At 42.5% G+C, this 16021-nt stretch overlaps 2 protein-coding genes across 5 annotated transcripts in view; both read left to right on the plus strand.

The window, feature by feature from the left end:
• Positions 1-1335: 1335 nt before the first annotated feature.
• Apof (apolipoprotein F) lies at positions 1336-10068 on the plus strand. Of its 2 annotated transcripts, XM_015482624.2 has the most exons (3): positions 1356-1473; positions 8441-8516; positions 8964-10068. In XM_015482624.2, exon 3 carries the CDS (start codon positions 8981-8983, stop codon positions 9902-9904), a length of 924 nt encoding a protein of 307 aa, XP_015338110.2. In that variant the 5' UTR covers positions 1356-1473; positions 8441-8516; positions 8964-8980; the 3' UTR covers positions 9905-10068. The 2 variants fall into 2 exon arrangements, with proteins under 2 accessions (XP_048663219.1, XP_015338110.2); XM_048807262.1 differs by lacking the exon at positions 8441-8516 and having other exon boundaries at positions 1336-1473.
• Stat2 (signal transducer and activator of transcription 2) overlaps positions 1350-16021 on the plus strand; it is a 26587-nt gene continuing 11915 nt past the window's right edge. The window contains exons 1-8 of one of the 3 annotated variants that reach the window (XM_048807246.1): positions 1350-1473; positions 13232-13369; positions 13531-13684; positions 14007-14099; positions 14289-14378; positions 14470-14545; positions 14950-15035; positions 15179-15330. In XM_048807246.1, coding sequence (XP_048663203.1) covers positions 13239-13369; positions 13531-13684; positions 14007-14099; positions 14289-14378; positions 14470-14545; positions 14950-15035; positions 15179-15330 — 782 coding nt within the window. In that variant the 5' untranslated portion in view covers positions 1350-1473; positions 13232-13238. Of the gene's footprint in view, positions 1474-11044; positions 11207-13231; positions 13370-13530; positions 13685-14006; positions 14100-14288; positions 14379-14469; positions 14546-14949; positions 15036-15178; positions 15331-16021 lie in introns of those variants that run through there. The other 2 variants (XM_015483200.2, XM_015483201.2) reach the window with 2 other exon arrangements.

The raw sequence follows: 16021 nt of genomic DNA on the forward strand, positions 1-16021 counted from the left end.
AGAGCAAATTTTGCTAAGTGAAGTTAGCCAATCCCTAAAAAAACAAATGCCAATTGTCTTCTCTGATATAAGGGGGGTGACTCAAAATGGGTTAGGGAGGAAGAGCATGAGAAGAAGACTACCACTAAATAGGGAAGAGAGGTGGGAGGGAAAAAGAGGGAGAAGGCAAGTTGCACGGAAGAGGGAAGGAAAACCTCATTGTTATACAGAATACATATATGATGTTGGGATGAGAAAAAGAAAAAAAACGTGTGTCACATTAGATTGGATAGAGAAAAAGGATGGGAGAGGAGGGGAGGAGTAGGAGGGATAGGAAGGGCAGCAGAATAGAACAGACAATATGTTTGATGTATGTACATTCCATGTATGTATTATATGTCAAAATACATTCTGCTGTCATGTATGACTAAAAAAAATAAAAATAAATCGTATGGTAAAAAAATAAATAAAATTTTAAAAAACATTGGTTACCAACTGTATTTGTAGTTTTTGGATATTTGTTGTTGGACACAATATCTTTATTTTATTTATTATTTTTTATGTGGTGCTGAGAATGGTACCCAGTGCCTCACACATGCTAGGCAAGTACTGTACAACCCAAACCACAACCCAAACCCTGTATTTATATTTAGTTCCTCCTATATAGTAAGCCACAGTGATTACCCAAAAACAAGGTGTACACAGGTGAATAAAGCCATAACTCAGACACAGTGGCACATCCCTCTGATCCCAGTTCCTTGGGAAGCTGAGGCAGGAGGATCACAAGTTCAAGGCCAGCCTAAGCAACTTGTGAGACCCATCTCACAAAATAAACAAGGGCCGGGGTATATCTGAGCAGTAAAGCACCCCTCGCTTCAATCCCCAGCATCAGAAAAAAAATAATAAAGATTCCAATATACCTGTAATCCCAGTGGCTAGGGACACTGAGGCAGGAAGATTGTGAATTCAAAGCCAGCCTCAGCAATTTAGTGAGGTCCTAAGCAACTCAGCAAGATCTTGTCTCTTAATAAAATATAAAAAGGGCTGGAAATGTTTCTCAGTGGTTAAGCACCACTGAGTTTAATCCCCAATACCAAAAAAAGAAAAAATAATAAGAGAATAAGACTCAGTATCTTCTACCCAGAAATCATATAAGTCCCTATCTTTTCCCTTCACACTTGCTTTGAAGAGTAAAGGAAGTTTGCCTGGTCCAAGTTTAGGTCTTAGATGACATTGATATAGGCCTGGAAAAGCAGGAGCCACAAAGGAAGAAGACCTGTTTGTCAGGACTGGAGCAAAGGTGAGAAGGACAAAGTCTGGCCCAGGAAAAGGTGGTAAATGTTTGTGAATGTTCACTGTTTTCAGAAGGCATCCATTATTTGGTTAGGGAAAAAGAGGGTAAAGTCTACAAAGAACTGTTCAGACTAGAGAAACCCTGAGGTGCCGGACGTGTTTGGACCAACTCATTTCTCTGGCTGTTTCTTTCCAGGACAGGTAAAGGGTCTCCTATAACCTATAGAAGTGGGAGGTGAAGCTATATCTAGGGTAACTGAAATTTGTAAGGCTAAGACACTTCCTTAGCTTGTTATCTAAGTCCTGATATCTCTTCCCCCTGGGCCTCTCCCCACATCCCTACCTGAGCACTGCATCTTTCCAACAGGGCTGATCCACTGAGCCACTATGACCCAAGCCATGCTATTCCTTTGCTGTGTCTTCCTGTCCTCAGTGGCTGGCTTTCCAAGAAGAACCCAGAATGAGGCCCTGAAGCTCCAGCCATCTTTCACAGAGACTGAGCACCCAACACAAGAGCTCTCCAGCCAGCTTCCTGTCCCAGATCCCAGCACCTGCCAGGATCTCTTGCACACAGTCCCGTCCTTAGCCCCTCTGCCTGAACACCTGTCCAATTTAGCTATGAGGGTGGTCCTAGAGGACGTTGGCTGCCCAGCTGAGGCTCACTATCTGCAGCTTCAGCTTATTAGGGTGGGAGGAAAGGACCTCACTGAAACCCTCATCCATGAGAGCCAAAAGCATACTCAGGAAGAAAGAACTGGCAATAATGAGGCCATTCTGAGGGATTTGGGGGGAGTGTCAGGGGAGCTGAGGAGGGTCCAACGCTCAGTTACCCTGCCTGAGGTATGTGCCTCTGGCCATGGGTGGGTGATGTATGAGACAGCAGCACTGATGATTAAATTTGCTGAGAAACTCCCTTCCACTGAGTTGGTAAGAGAGTTCAAGTCTGCTGCCATCACTGTTACCGAGAAGTGCACGGATGAGTCTTGGGAGTATTTAGAGGAAATAACCAAAAGGCTGATAAAAAGTCCAGACATTAAGGATGTCACACTTCCTATAGAAGATGAGATATACTTTTTTGTTCAAATGACAATCCTTCTGAAACGTGTTATTTTAGACTGGCTCCAGAATTTTTTTCAGGCTCACTTTGGGTAGGGAAGCCCTTCAAGTCATCACATTTACTTTTTCTAATGTCTCTCATAGACCTGCATAAAAGAATTGTGCACAGTAGGTAGTTCGAAATGTTGGGGACAGCTTATGTATGTCTTCTTTTGATCCAAGCGCTGAAACACTTGTGACCATGAGCAGCTTTACTTCTCAGTAGGTACTAGCTCATTTCTTCTTTCAATTTCTCTTTCAGTAGTCAAAATACTTGTGACTATTGTAATTTCTTCCATTGATCTGTCTTGTTCTTTCTAATTCCTGAACTGAATGCTGTGGCTTGCTTATGTTAAATTTTTAAACTGAAAAGACAAATAAAAAGCTGCTGCCATATCAGAATCAGTTTTGGGATCTTTCTTGACTAGGCCACTATGATTCCTTTTGTGACCTGGAGATGGAATATGGCAAGGTCATGTAGGAAATTCGAGTGTGCTTTGAGGCTGAATGCTTGAGCAGTCAGTTCAAATGGGCAAATATTTGTAGAGATTGTGTCCCTTACTGATCTTTCATCACCGAAAGCACCTCTCTTCCCTCTTCATGGGACAGGGAACTGGGCAGTATCAGCAACTCCAAAAGCTTTCTCACTTCTAACTGGAACATATGGTAATTTGGGACCCCATAATTATGTGGAAGTGAAACAGAGGAAATCTTTGGTGTCTGGAATGCAGAGACCAAGGAGAACAACTAAGTCCTATTGTCATTTCTTTGACCCAACTTAAAAAGAAATAGGAGCTGAAGGGCTGGGGATGTGGCTCAAGTGGTAGCGTGCTCACCTGGCATGCCCGGGGCGCTAGGTTCAATCCTCAGCACCACATAAAAATTAAAAAAAAAAAAAAGATGTTGTGTCCACCGAAAACTAAAAAATAAATATTAAAAAAAATAAAAATCATCTTAAAAAAATAAAAAGGAATAGGAGCTGAGGGTCAAAGGGTGAGATGTCCTTTAACGGAGCCCTGGATTCTTTTCAGAGCACAGCAGGAAAATAATTCCCATTCTAGCATAGTCTGATCCAGCGAGACATCATTTAAGACCAAACATGACCTGCTCCTGTCTCCTCCTATACTCTGTAGTTGTCATTTCATGTGGTGATCTGGTTATCTGTCATTTCAGCCCAAGAGTTGGTTGGTGCCTTTTCCCTCACATCTGGAGCGGTGGCAGGGAGGCTGCTTGATTATGCTGGATCCTGTTCTCAAAGGCCTTATCTAGCTTCAAAGCTTCAGTCACTTAATCCTTCTATCAGGGATCCTGATAGACTTGCCACTGACCCTGGAGCAGGTTGACTACCAGCCCAACTTCTGGACCCGATAGCTTCATCTAAGGCTCTTACAATTTTCTTCAACCAAATACAAGTCACCACTAGGACAAAAGCATAAATCCATGACTTAATTATTGTTCCTGAGAGTCCTATGCTTTATACAAAAAGACTAGGCACAGAAGGGACATGTATTAATTTTTGACAAGCTGTATGTGTGGTGTTATAATCAATGAACCAGCTAGTTTAATAGCTATAAAACAAGCAATTCTTAAAAAACTGAATAATTAACAATTATTACCAATATCCAGATACAGTGGTGCATGCCTATAGTCCCAGCTATTTAGGAGGCTGAGACAAGAGGATCAAGTGAGCCCAGGAATTTAAAACCAGTCTGAGTAACTCAGGGAGAACTTATTTCTTTTTTAAAAAATGTAGGGGGAGGATTACATATGCCTGTAATCCCAATGGTTTTGGAGGCTGAGACAGGAGGATTGCCAAATCAAAGGGCCTTAGCAATTTAGCAAGGACCTAAGCAACTTAGCAAGACCCTGTTTCAAAATAAAAAATAAAAAAGGACTGGGGATATGTCTCATCAGTTAAGTGCCTCTAGGTTCAATCTCTAGTAACCCCCCAAATAATAATAATCCCACAGCACTACAAAAAGAATCATCAATTCCCTTCTCCAGATATAATACAAAAATAGAATACATTCAACTATGATTTTGACAGCCTGTATTACCCATACTGGTGGCGGGAATTCTTTTTACCTAATAACAGACACAAAAAAAAAAATTTGATAAAATTGTGTGACTCCTTAAATCACATATATGCTTACCTTATTCTGCTAGGCTCTGGGCACTACAACAAGTTTAAATTTACCAAACAAAAATCAGATGCCCTAGATGCTAAAAGGGAGAGATGTGGAGAAAGCCACACAGTCCTGCAAGTCTTCTGAGATACGATAATGCATAAATATGAAAATCAGAGGTGACAAATCATAACAGTCCTTGTGGAAATTCCAGAATGACAGTGATCTTCTGATTGAAGAAAAGAGGAGGAATCTGGGGGTATATCATAATAGGATCAGTTACAATCTTAGGGACTATATGATTATCAGACCTCTACTGTCCAACAGAATTTTAGAATGCAATGGAAATATTCTATGTCGGCACTGTTCAATATCTTCTGAACACATATCTTCTGAACCCTTTAAATATTACTAATGTGACTGAGGACTTTGATTTTATTTATTTTTATTTTCCTTTTAAAGTTTATTATTTAAATATCTATCTATCTATCTATTTAGTTGTAGTTGGACAAGATACCTTTATTTTATTTATTTATTTTTATGTGGTGCTGAGGATCAAACCCAACACCTCTCTACCGCTGAGCCACAACCCCAGCCCAAGAGTTGGTTGGTGCCTTTTCCCTCACATCTGGAGCGGTGGCTCCACCGATCTACCGCTGAGCCACAACCCCAGCCCCCTATAATTATTATTACTTTGTATTCTTGGTAATACATAATAATGTCTCTAAGTGTTTCAAACTGAATTTTGCCTCCCCACCCCCAAATTCGTAAGTTGAAGCTTTAACACCCAATATGACTGTATTTGGATATATAGCCTTTAAGCTATGTATCTGTATATAACTCTATATATTCAGATCATGAATTCAGATCATAAAGTTAAGTGAGGTCATAAGTGGGGGACCCTAAACCAATAGGACCCTGTTGAAGTTGAAGCAGGAGGATTGCAAGTTCAAAGTCAGCCTCAGCAATTTAGCAAAGTCCTCAGCAATTTAGCAAAACTCTATCTCAAAATGAAATATGAAAAAGACTGAGGATGTGGCTCAGTGATTAAGTGCCCCTGGGTTCAATCCTTAGTACAAAAAAAAAAAAATGATCACCAGCTATTCTGTCCTACCTTTCTGACCCTCCAGAAGATACAGAGGACCTTTCCTACTCAATTATAGGTCTAATGTAAAACCTTAGAAAAACAAAGATACAGGCCTGGACCAGCAAAGCCAAAAGGGGAAAGGTCAGTTTGTCAATATGGGGCAAAGATGAGAAGGACAAAGTCTAGGCCAGGAAAAGATGCATAAATATTTGCAAATGCTATATCTTTCACTCTTTTGGAAGTCATCTGCTCTCCGGCTTCCTTATGATTCTGGCTGGAGTAAGGGAGGAGAAGGAATTAAAAACAACAGTGATTCAGATTATGAAGATATCAAAGCAAATGAAATGTTTGGACCACCTTCTTCCTCTAGCACTTTTCTTCCTCAAACCAGTGAGGGTCTCCCACAACTTGTAAGAGTGAAGAGGAAGCTTATGTCCAGGGTAACTGAAGTTTGTAAGAGCTAAGATACTTCCCAGCTCTGACCAGTCTTGATATCTCTTCAACATGGCCCTCTCCCCACATCCCCACCTGAGCACTGCTTCTTTACAACAGGGCTGACCCACTGAGCCACTATGACCTAAGCCATGCTATTCCTTTGCTGTGTCTTCCTGTCCTCAGTGGCTGGCTTTCCAAGAAGAACCCAGAATGAGGCCCTGAAGCTCCAGCCATCTTTCACAGAGACTGAGCACCCAACACAAGAGCTCTCCAGCCAGCTTCCTGTCCCAGATCCCAGCACCTGCCAGGATCTCTTGCACACAGCCCCCTTCTTAGCCCCTCTGCCTGAGTACCTGTCCAATTTAGCTCTAAGGGTGGCCCGGAGAAGGTTGATTGCCCAACTGAGACCCACTATCTGCAGCTTCAGCTTATTAGGGTGGGAGAAAAGGACCTCACTGAAACCCTCAACCTTGAGAGTCAGAAGCATAAAGAGGAGGAAGGGATTGACAGATAGTACTAAGTACTAGTTGAACTAATACTAATATATTTGTTAATCTTAATGATGTAGTGGTCCCTCAGGGAAGCTGGAATAAACTCAGCACTCATCTACTCACTCTGAGGAAAGTATTGATAATGGTAAATATTTTGGGTTGGTCCGTCTACCAGTATGCTCAGATGGTGACTGAATCTGCTGGGAAGCCTTCTCCCATATGGTTAGCATCACAGTTCAAAGCTTTTGCTAGAACTGCAAGTGTGAGTCTTGGGAGCATATTGAATAATTAGACAAAAAGCTGAAGAATCAGACTGAGGATATAGCTTATTTAGTAGAGTGCTTGCCTTGCATGCATAAGACCCTGAGTTTAATCCCCAGCATCACATACACACACACACACACAAAAAAAAAAAAAAAACCCCTGAAGAATTCCCTATTAATTAAGAATCTTTCAGGGATGGGGGTGTAGCTCAGTGGTAGATTGCATCAAGTTCCATCCTCAGCACTACATAAAAACATAAATAAAGGTATTGTGTTGATCTACCACTAAAAAAAAATTTTAAAGAAACTTTCATGTTCATAAACAATGATAATATAATGTACCAAATATTCCGTAACTATTCTGAAGTGCTGTATGAGGAAAGTGATTCAGGAATCATGTAAGCTTACTTCAGATATTCTATACCATATAGTGGAGAAGTTTTACCCACGACTATGTTCATGGGATTCAGTAGGTCATTAGACGTGTTGGAGATTGTTTAGGACAGATGCATTTTCTTTATTTCATCCCTGTGCAAACATACATATGACTCGCATTATTCTTGCCCCTCCCCACTTACTAGGTCTCAGCCCTTATTTATTTATTTATCTTTTTATTTATTTATTTTTTTAGTACTGAGTATTGAACCCAGGAGTGCCTTACCACTGAGCTACATCAATGACCAGCACTTTTTAAAAAATTGTTGTTTTTGAGCTGGGCATGGTGGCGCATGCCTGTAATTGCAGCTGCTTGGAAGGCTGAGGCAGGAGGATTGTGAGTTCAAAGCCAACCTCAACAATGGCTAGGTGCTGAGCAATTCAGTGAGGCCCTATCTCTAAATAAAATACAAAATAGGGCTAGGGATGTGGGTCAGTGGTTGAATACTCCTGAGTTCAGTCCCCAGTTCCAAAAAAAAAAAAAAAAGTTGTTTTTGAGACAGGATTTTACTAAGTTGTGAGACTGGTCTTGAACTTATGCTCCTTCTGCCTCAGCCTCCCAAGTCGCTGCGATTACAGGTGTGTGCTACCACAACAGACTTCTCAGCCCTTATTTCTCATCCGATTTTGCCCCTCTGCTTTCTTTCAATCATCAAATATTATGCATTTAATACATACAAGGAATAAGAGGTATTTTAATCTTTATTAATAAATTCATCTCCCCTTTCCTTCCTTCCTTCCATCCTTTCTTGACTGAACCCAGGGGCACTCTACCACTAAGCTACATCCCCAGACCTTCTTACTTTTTATTTTGAGACAGGGTTTTGCTAGGTTGCCCAATCTGGCCTTGAACTTGGAGTCCTCCTGCCTCAGTTTCCCAAGGAGCTGAGATCAAAGTGGCTTACTACCCCACCTGGCTCCCTCATTCTTTCTAAAACCCCAACTAGATGCTAGAGCTTGCTGATTTATTTTAAAACTGAAAAGAGAAATAAAATGAAAGACTTATGAACATCTAATCTCTCCTGATTCTGAATCTTCCTGGTTTCTATCATGAACTGAGTGGCAATTTGGCAGGACATATAGGGAATGTCAAAGGACAAGGTCTTAGGAATTGAGGTTGAATGTGTGACAAGTGGAAAGGTCTGAACACCCAGTACAAATGGACAAATATTTGCAGATATTACACCCCTTACTGATCACAGGGTAAAACAAATATCTCCTTTCCTCCTGGGACAGAGAACTGGGCAGAGCAGGACTGAGAAGCAACCAAACCTTCCAAGGCAGTGTCACTTCTCAATAGCTGGATTGTGTGGTAATTTGGGGCCTCTAAAAGTGGGTGGAAATAAAACAAAGGAATTCCCTGTGACCTGAAAATGGGAGAAACCAGGTGGGAGCAACTGGGCTGCATTTCCCATTTCCTAAGCCCTGAATTGAAAAGAATAGAGGCTTTAGCCTGGCAAGGTGGCACAAGACTGTAATTCTAACTATCTGAGACTGAGGAAGGAGGATTGCATGTTCCTAAGCCAGTATTGGTAAAATTGTATCACAAAATAAAAAGGACTGGGGATGCAGCTCAGTTGCAGACCTCCACTAAGTTCAATCCCCTGGTATCTCAGGAGAACATTTTTTTGAAAAGGAACAGAAGTATGGAGGTAGGTGATAGATGATGCACGTGTCCTTTAAGTGAGTCTTGGGCTCCTTTCAGACTATAGCCCTTAGAGAAATGGTTTATTGTGTTTTGGATTTCTCCCTTTTCCAGGGTACTCTGCTTCAGACATGTATAGCTTCAGATTCATCATGATACCAGTTGAGCTTCTTCTTTGCTACCACCTGCTGCATTCTGTGGATGCCATTTCATATAGAAAGCAGACAAATGTCTCCATGCACCTTTCCTCATCCTTGGGATCCCCTCCACTCTTCTCAGGCTCCTTGTCTTGCCAGAATCTACATCCAAAGTCTCTACCTGGTTTTGCCCACATGGCCCCTCTATCCAAGTTCCTAGTAGGCCTGGCTCTAAGGAACGCCTTGGAGGAAGCTGGCTGCCAACCTGATGCCTGGGCCCTGCAGCTTCAGCTCTACCACTGGGGTGGTGTGAATGCGACAGAGGGCCTCATTCACCATCTTCAAGGGCTCCAGAAAGGCAGAAGTACAGACAGCAGAGTGTCAGTGGAAGCCCTCTCCTCTGTTCTGCAACTGTTAGCCAGGGAGCAGCCAGGGCAAAAGAGGGTGAGGCGCTCCTTCTCCACTAAGGACTGTGAGAATGAGCAGGAACAAGGTGTGCATAATGTCATCCGTCTATTGCCAGGAGTGGGAACCTACTATAACCTGGGCACAGCTCTCTACTATGCCATTCAGAATTGCTCTGACAAGGCCAAGGAACGAGGTCAAGATGGAGCCCTAGATCTGGGTTATGACCTTCTGATGACCATGGCAGGACTGTCAGGAGGGCCCACAGGTCTAGTGATCAGTGCTGCACTTAAACCAGCATTAAAGGCTGGTGTACAGCAACTGATCCAGTATTATTATGAAGAGAAAGAGACAAACATCCCTCAGCCAGAGACCAGCAAGGAGGGCTTGTGGAGCACCTCAGATGTGAGTGACTTGGAAGAAACAACTACCATGTCTCCTTTGGTGTCAGAAGTAGTAAGTCCAGGGCTGGGGATGTGGCACAGTGGTAAAGTGCTTTTCTGGTATGGGTGAGGCTTTGGATTCAATCCCCAGTACCAAAATAAGAAAGAGAAAGTAGTAAATCCAGCTCCCCACTGGGGGTGGAATTTATTCAAGAGATGCGCTTAGATCTTGGTGTTGGAAGTTTTAGGATAGAAAAGTTGTTAACCACAGAATGAATAAATTGAAGATTCTGACATACTGTATCTGCGTGTGCTTAAAAATCCCTGAGGAGGGGCAAGGGATCCAAATCTCCTGATTTTTTATTCAGGAGGAAGATAACTCTATCAAATACAAGGAACTTAAAAGTTTGGAGTTTGAGGGCTGGGATTGTGGCTTAGGGGTAGAATGCTCTCCTAGCACATGCGAGGCCCTGGGTTTGATCCTCAGCACCACATAAAAATAAATAAAATAAAGATATTGGGCTGGGGATGTGGCTCAAGCGGTGGCGCGCTCGCCTGGCATGCGTAGGACCTGGGTTCCATCCTCAGCACCACATACAAACAAAGATGTTGTGTCCGTGGAAAAAACTAAGATATAAATATTTTTTAAAAAATTTCTCTCTCTCTCTCTCTCTTAAAAAAAAAAAAGATATTGTGTCCAACTACAACTAAAAAATAAATATTAAAAAAAAAAGTTTGGGGTTTGGAATTAGAAGATAGTCTTGAATCCAAGCTCCATTTGTTATTGCCTGCTGATCACTGAATAAGTAGTCTCTTTCTCGAAGTTCGTTTTAAAAATTTCTAAAGTGGGGATAATGATTTTCACCTGAAAGCGTTGTTGTGGAAATTAAAAACGATACCAAGAACCTAAAGTGTTTATCTCTCTCTACCCTCAATAAATAATAACAACTATTTCTCCTTACCGCAAGCCTCTCCTTTCTATCCTAAAGTATCGAAGTTCTAGTCCCACCTCTTCCCCTCAAGCCCCGAGAGCTTCCACGGTTAAGTCAGTTTCGATTCCGGGTGGAGGGAGATTCGGGTTCTCGAAAGTCAGCTGTTTCAGTGCTGGGCTAGTCCAACAATTGGACTCCTCCCCTCGCAGGATTCCTCACCAATCACTGGAGCTGGAGGTGTGGCTTGGGCAAAGTTTGTCCCGCCCATTGCAGAGGGCGGAGATGTGATGGCACCAACCCGGGGAAGGGCTTGGTGAGTGGCAGTAGTGCCAGGGCTGAGCTTATGGGTTCATTTGCGACTCAAGCCCTCTAGGCTTAGAGTCCGAAGGGCGGGACGAAGTTGTGGGCGGGGCAGGAAGCCTTGGTACCTCAGCTACGTTTGAGGATTGGAAGTCTCGATCACAGCCACTGGAGGGACCGGTTACTGGGACCCTAACGAGGTACCGCCCCTGAGAGAGTGTGGGGGATTGGAGTGAAGGGGCAAATTCTTGCCTGGGAAGGGCTGCTGGTCCCAGGGTTACGGGCTAGACGAGGCAACTTCTGTCTTCTGGTGGTAAATAGGAGCTTTCTGCTGTGTCCTGGATCTTAACCCTCCTGTCCAGTCTAGCTCCCCAATTCTACCTCCCCCTCCCAGAACTCCCCTGCAGCCTCGGAGGCCCGGAACCTGGTTTTGTTACATGGATTCGATGTCTTAATCAAAGCTTTTGTCTCTGTCCTGCATTACTTTTTGTCCTTACCAAAAAGCAATGTCTAAAGATAGACATGATGTATCATCCTCTTTGTTAAGTAAAAATGTGTAAGTTGCCCTGTGTGGTATCAAATAAAACAAAACTGTCTTTTGCCTGTCACCAAGCGGGCTGTACTGGGCATGCTTCTCCCCACTGCCATCTGATGTCTGTTAAGGAAATTAAAACATATTCTTGTTGCATCCTGAGTCTAACTGAACAGAACAAACATGCACATTTGTGTTCTAAAAAGGTCACATGACTTTATACAGAGCAAAGAAAAAAATTTTTCTACTAGGATGAATTAACATGAGCTGTCCCTCTGAAAATAGGAACAGAGGAGGCGAAGGATTGGGCAGGAACTCCTGTTTTTAATTTTAACCCTTTTTATAATGCTGGATTTCTTCATCTTCCTTTTATTTGCTGTTGCTGGGGATGGAACCCAGGACCTAGGGCCTCAGATATGCTTGGTAAGGGCTCTACCACTAAGCTACATCCTAGCTTAGTGCTTGATCCTTTTAAACTATATATGTTTTTTTGTTTTGTTTTGTTTTGGTACCAAAGATTGAAGCCAGGGGTACTTAACCACTGAGCCACATTCCCAGCCCTTTTTTATTTTTTTATTTTGAGACAGGGTCTTGCTAAGTTGCTTAGGGCCTTGCCAAGTTGCTGAAGCTGACTTGGAATCCTCCTGCTTCAGAAGCCTTCTGAGCTTTTAGGGTTACAGGTATACATCACAGCTCCTGCAAAAAACAGTTTTGTGAGAAATTTCTGGATCTTAGAGCTGATAATCCACATGGAGAATCAGAGATTGAAAGAGATCCTAAAAATGTCACAGTCTGGGTTGGAGATGTAGATCGCTGTGATAGAGCACTTGCCTAGCATCTATGAGCCCTGGGTTCAATCCCCAGCACTCCAAAAAAAAAAGAAATCACAATCTTAGGAATTGAATGACCCTTTGCACAGTATTTAGACATCTTCTAGCATGGAACTCCTCCTTCTTAGATGGTGAACAGTTTGTAGGGTGTACTTTCCTTACCTCTAAGAAGGTTTCAGTTCCTAAAAAAGCTTCATGGCCAGCAGAGATCATAAATATTTAAGACCAACACTGATATTTACTCCAGCCTAAATGAATATAGACACAAACAAATATGTTTAAAATAAATTAATCTAGGAAGATAGATGAAATAGCAGAAATATTATTATTTGTTAAAGTTGGGTGATGGATACATGAATGATCCTGTCATTGTATTTATGTGTGTGTTTGAAAATTACCATTATAACAAAAAGACCTCACATATTGGAACTATTGAATTATATTCCCTGGAAGAATATTCACTGAACTATAATAGAGATCATTTCTTTTTTTTTAATGTTTTTTTAATGTTTATTTTTTAGTTGTAGTTGGACACAACACCTTTATTTGACTTGTTTATTTTTGTATGTGGTGCTGAGGATCAAACTCAAGGTCTTGCACGTGTGAGGTGAGCGATTGCTCTACCGCTGAGCCACAATCCCAGCCCCCAGAGATTATTTCTGGAGATGAAAGGAAGGAAACAAGATTCAGAGTGGGGTCAATTTCAGAGTGGGGTCAATGTAGGCCTTAATATTTCTGTGGTTTTTTTTAAATTTACTTATGTATTTTAACATTTTAAGCAAGTAGTAATAAACAATCACAAGACTATGGGTAATTTAGACCAGCAAAATATTCAATTGAGAACCTTCATCCTTTCAACTTAGAGCCCAAATGGCGCAGTGGGAGATGCTGCAGAATCTTGATAGCCCATTTCAGGACCAGCTGCATGAGCTGTACTCACAGAGCCTCCTGCCAGTGGATATTCGACAGCACTTGGCTGTCTGGATTGAAGACCAGAACTGGTGAGGGCTTCTGCAGTAGGGGAGTGGAGTGGATGAAGAAGATAGGTGATTCCTTTCTCCTGATCCCTGGGGATCCCGGAAACAACCTGGAAGGGATTGGAGGGCCTCAGGACAGCAGCTACCTTGCAGAGATTCTAACCCTTTTCATTCCTGGTCCCCAGGAAGGAAGCTGCACTAGACAATGATAATTCCAAGGCCAGCCTGCTCTACTTACACTTCTTGGAGCAACTGAACTATGAGATTGGCCGCTGCAGTCAGGACCCTGAGTGCTTGTTGCTACAGCACAACTTGCGAAAATTCTACAGGGACATTATGGTACCTGGATGAGTTGGGAATAAAAAGGATAGAACTGGCATCCAAGTGAAGTGTAGAGTAAGGTTTGGGGTACAAACCTGAAGATGCAAATGGAGAAGAACAGATCTGGGGAAAGAGTCTGGACCTTGGGGATCATTAGCAGAGAGATGAGCAAAGTATAGCTGATAGTGTTGGGAAAATGCTAGAGTTTGGGGTGGAAAAGAGAAAGGGCTGGGGACTTTGAAGAAGGCAAAAATACTAGGAACATTAGTGGGAGGATCTAGGGTGGCTGGTCATTGAAGATGATTGAATATGAACAATTCTCCCTCTTTTCCTACTCTAGGACTTTCCACAGGGCTCCACCCAATTGGCTGAGATGATCTTTAATCTACTTCTGGAAGAAAAAAGAATTCTGAATCAAGCCCAGAGGGCTCAGGTGGGGAAAACAATTTTATGATGATTTTGGAAGTCGTGGAGTAGAAAGGGGTCCATGGAAAGGACTCCTGGGATTTGTCTCAGAATAGGATCCCCCCACCTCACCCATCCTATGGAATTATTTTAGGGATGAAAGGATTTAAGAGATAAAAATCAGGGTTAAAATTTGATCAGAGCCTCTTTATTACAGGAGCAAGCAAAGCCAGCCCTTGAAGCATCTGTGGATAGCCAGCAGCCTGAGATTGAATCTCGCATCCAGGATTTAAGGGTTATGATGGAGGTTGGTCATTGTGGCATGAGTTGGGGTGGGCAGGGCTTAGCCTTATTCCTTCCTCAGAAGCAGCCTCATCGAGGTCCCATCTCCTCTGTAGAAGCTGGTGAAATCCCTCAACCAACTGAAAGAACTGCAGGATATCTTCAACTTCCGGTTTAATATTTACAAAAAAGGTAGAAAGCACTTAGAGGGATGGGAGAAAGACTGGTGGCTGCTCGGAGGGAAAGGGTGATGGAGCACAGAATTGGAAAGTTCCAGTGAGCAAGTCACTTTTGGCCAATTCCACTAACTGCAGTCCTGTTGCCTTGCAAAGCTATAAATGCTAGGGTGTGCTATGAAAGTTGAGGTGGAAATGCAGGGAAGGAATGGAGGAAATGCATGGAAAACTCCATTAGCAGATTGGATGGACTTTGGTCCCTTCAGAATTTGCTCAAAGGCCCCCCTGTGCCTGTCCTTTTTTTTTTTTTTTTTCCGTTTCCCCTTTTTCCTCCAAAATTTCCCCTCTCTGACTCTGAGATCTGGGCTGGGAAAGAGAGAGGAAGGAGTTCCTGATCTGACTTCTGCTCTGGCCCTTTAGGGAAGACGTCCTCTTCGGATCCCCATCAGAACAAAGAGCTACAGCTTCTTCAGGAAACTCTCAATGACCTGGACAAAAGGAGAAAGGTGGGAGGCAGGGGATAGAGGGAGTGGGTGGCAAGGAACTGGGAAAATAAAGGGATTTGGGGAGCCCTAGACCCTTAGCCTTGGCTTTTTTTCTCCTCATCCTAAGTTAGATGTGCTGCATACTCACATTATCTCTTTGCCAGGAGGTGCTAGATACCTCCAAAGCAGTGGTAGGCCGATTAACTACCCTAATTGAACTACTGCTGCCAAAGTTGGATGAGTGGAAAGCCCAACAGCAAAAAGCCTGCATTGGAGCCCCGCTGGACCAGGTTGGGTTGGAACGTCTGGAGAACTGGTGAGAGAAAATATATTTTCTCCTAATTATCTTATACACCTTAACCCTAGTCCTGGCCATTTCTTATGTTTTCTAAGTTGTAATGCCCTGTATACAGCAAAAGGTATTCTTCTTACTAGTCTCTGCTCCCCAAAATGATCTCAGCTCCCTTGTCAGACTATAACTATACTCTATTCTTTGTCCTCACTATCCAGGGAACCCAGAGCCCAGACTTGGGTTAATCCACAACCTGGTTTCTCCTTCCTTTTTTTAAAAAAATATTTTTTTAGTTGTCAATGAACTTTATTTTGTTTATTTATATGCAGTGCTGAGAATTGAACCTAGTGACTCACACATGCTAGGCAAGCGCTCTACCACTGAGTCACAACCCCAGCCCTCTCCTTCCTATATATATGTAGTTATAAATGGACAGGATACCTTTATTTTGTTTGTTTAATTTTTATGTGGTGCTGAGGATTGAACCCAGTGTCTCATGTGTGCTAGGCAAGTGCTCTACCACTAAGCCACAACCCTCCTTCCTTTTTAATTACTCAACAAATATAGGAAGGAAGGAAAGTGACCTATTATCTTTACTACCCTGATGAGCTTATTAGACAAAAATTGAGAGCTGGAGGTGTAACTCAGTAGTAAAGAACTTGCTTAGGATGTATAAGGTCTGAGTTGGATCCCCAGCATGGCCAAAAAAAAAAAA

The sequence above is a fragment of the Marmota marmota genome, unplaced genomic scaffold (assembly GCF_001458135.2).
Source record: "Marmota marmota marmota unplaced genomic scaffold, marMar, whole genome shotgun sequence".
In the NCBI taxonomy this organism is placed as follows: domain Eukaryota; kingdom Metazoa; phylum Chordata; class Mammalia; order Rodentia; family Sciuridae; genus Marmota; species Marmota marmota.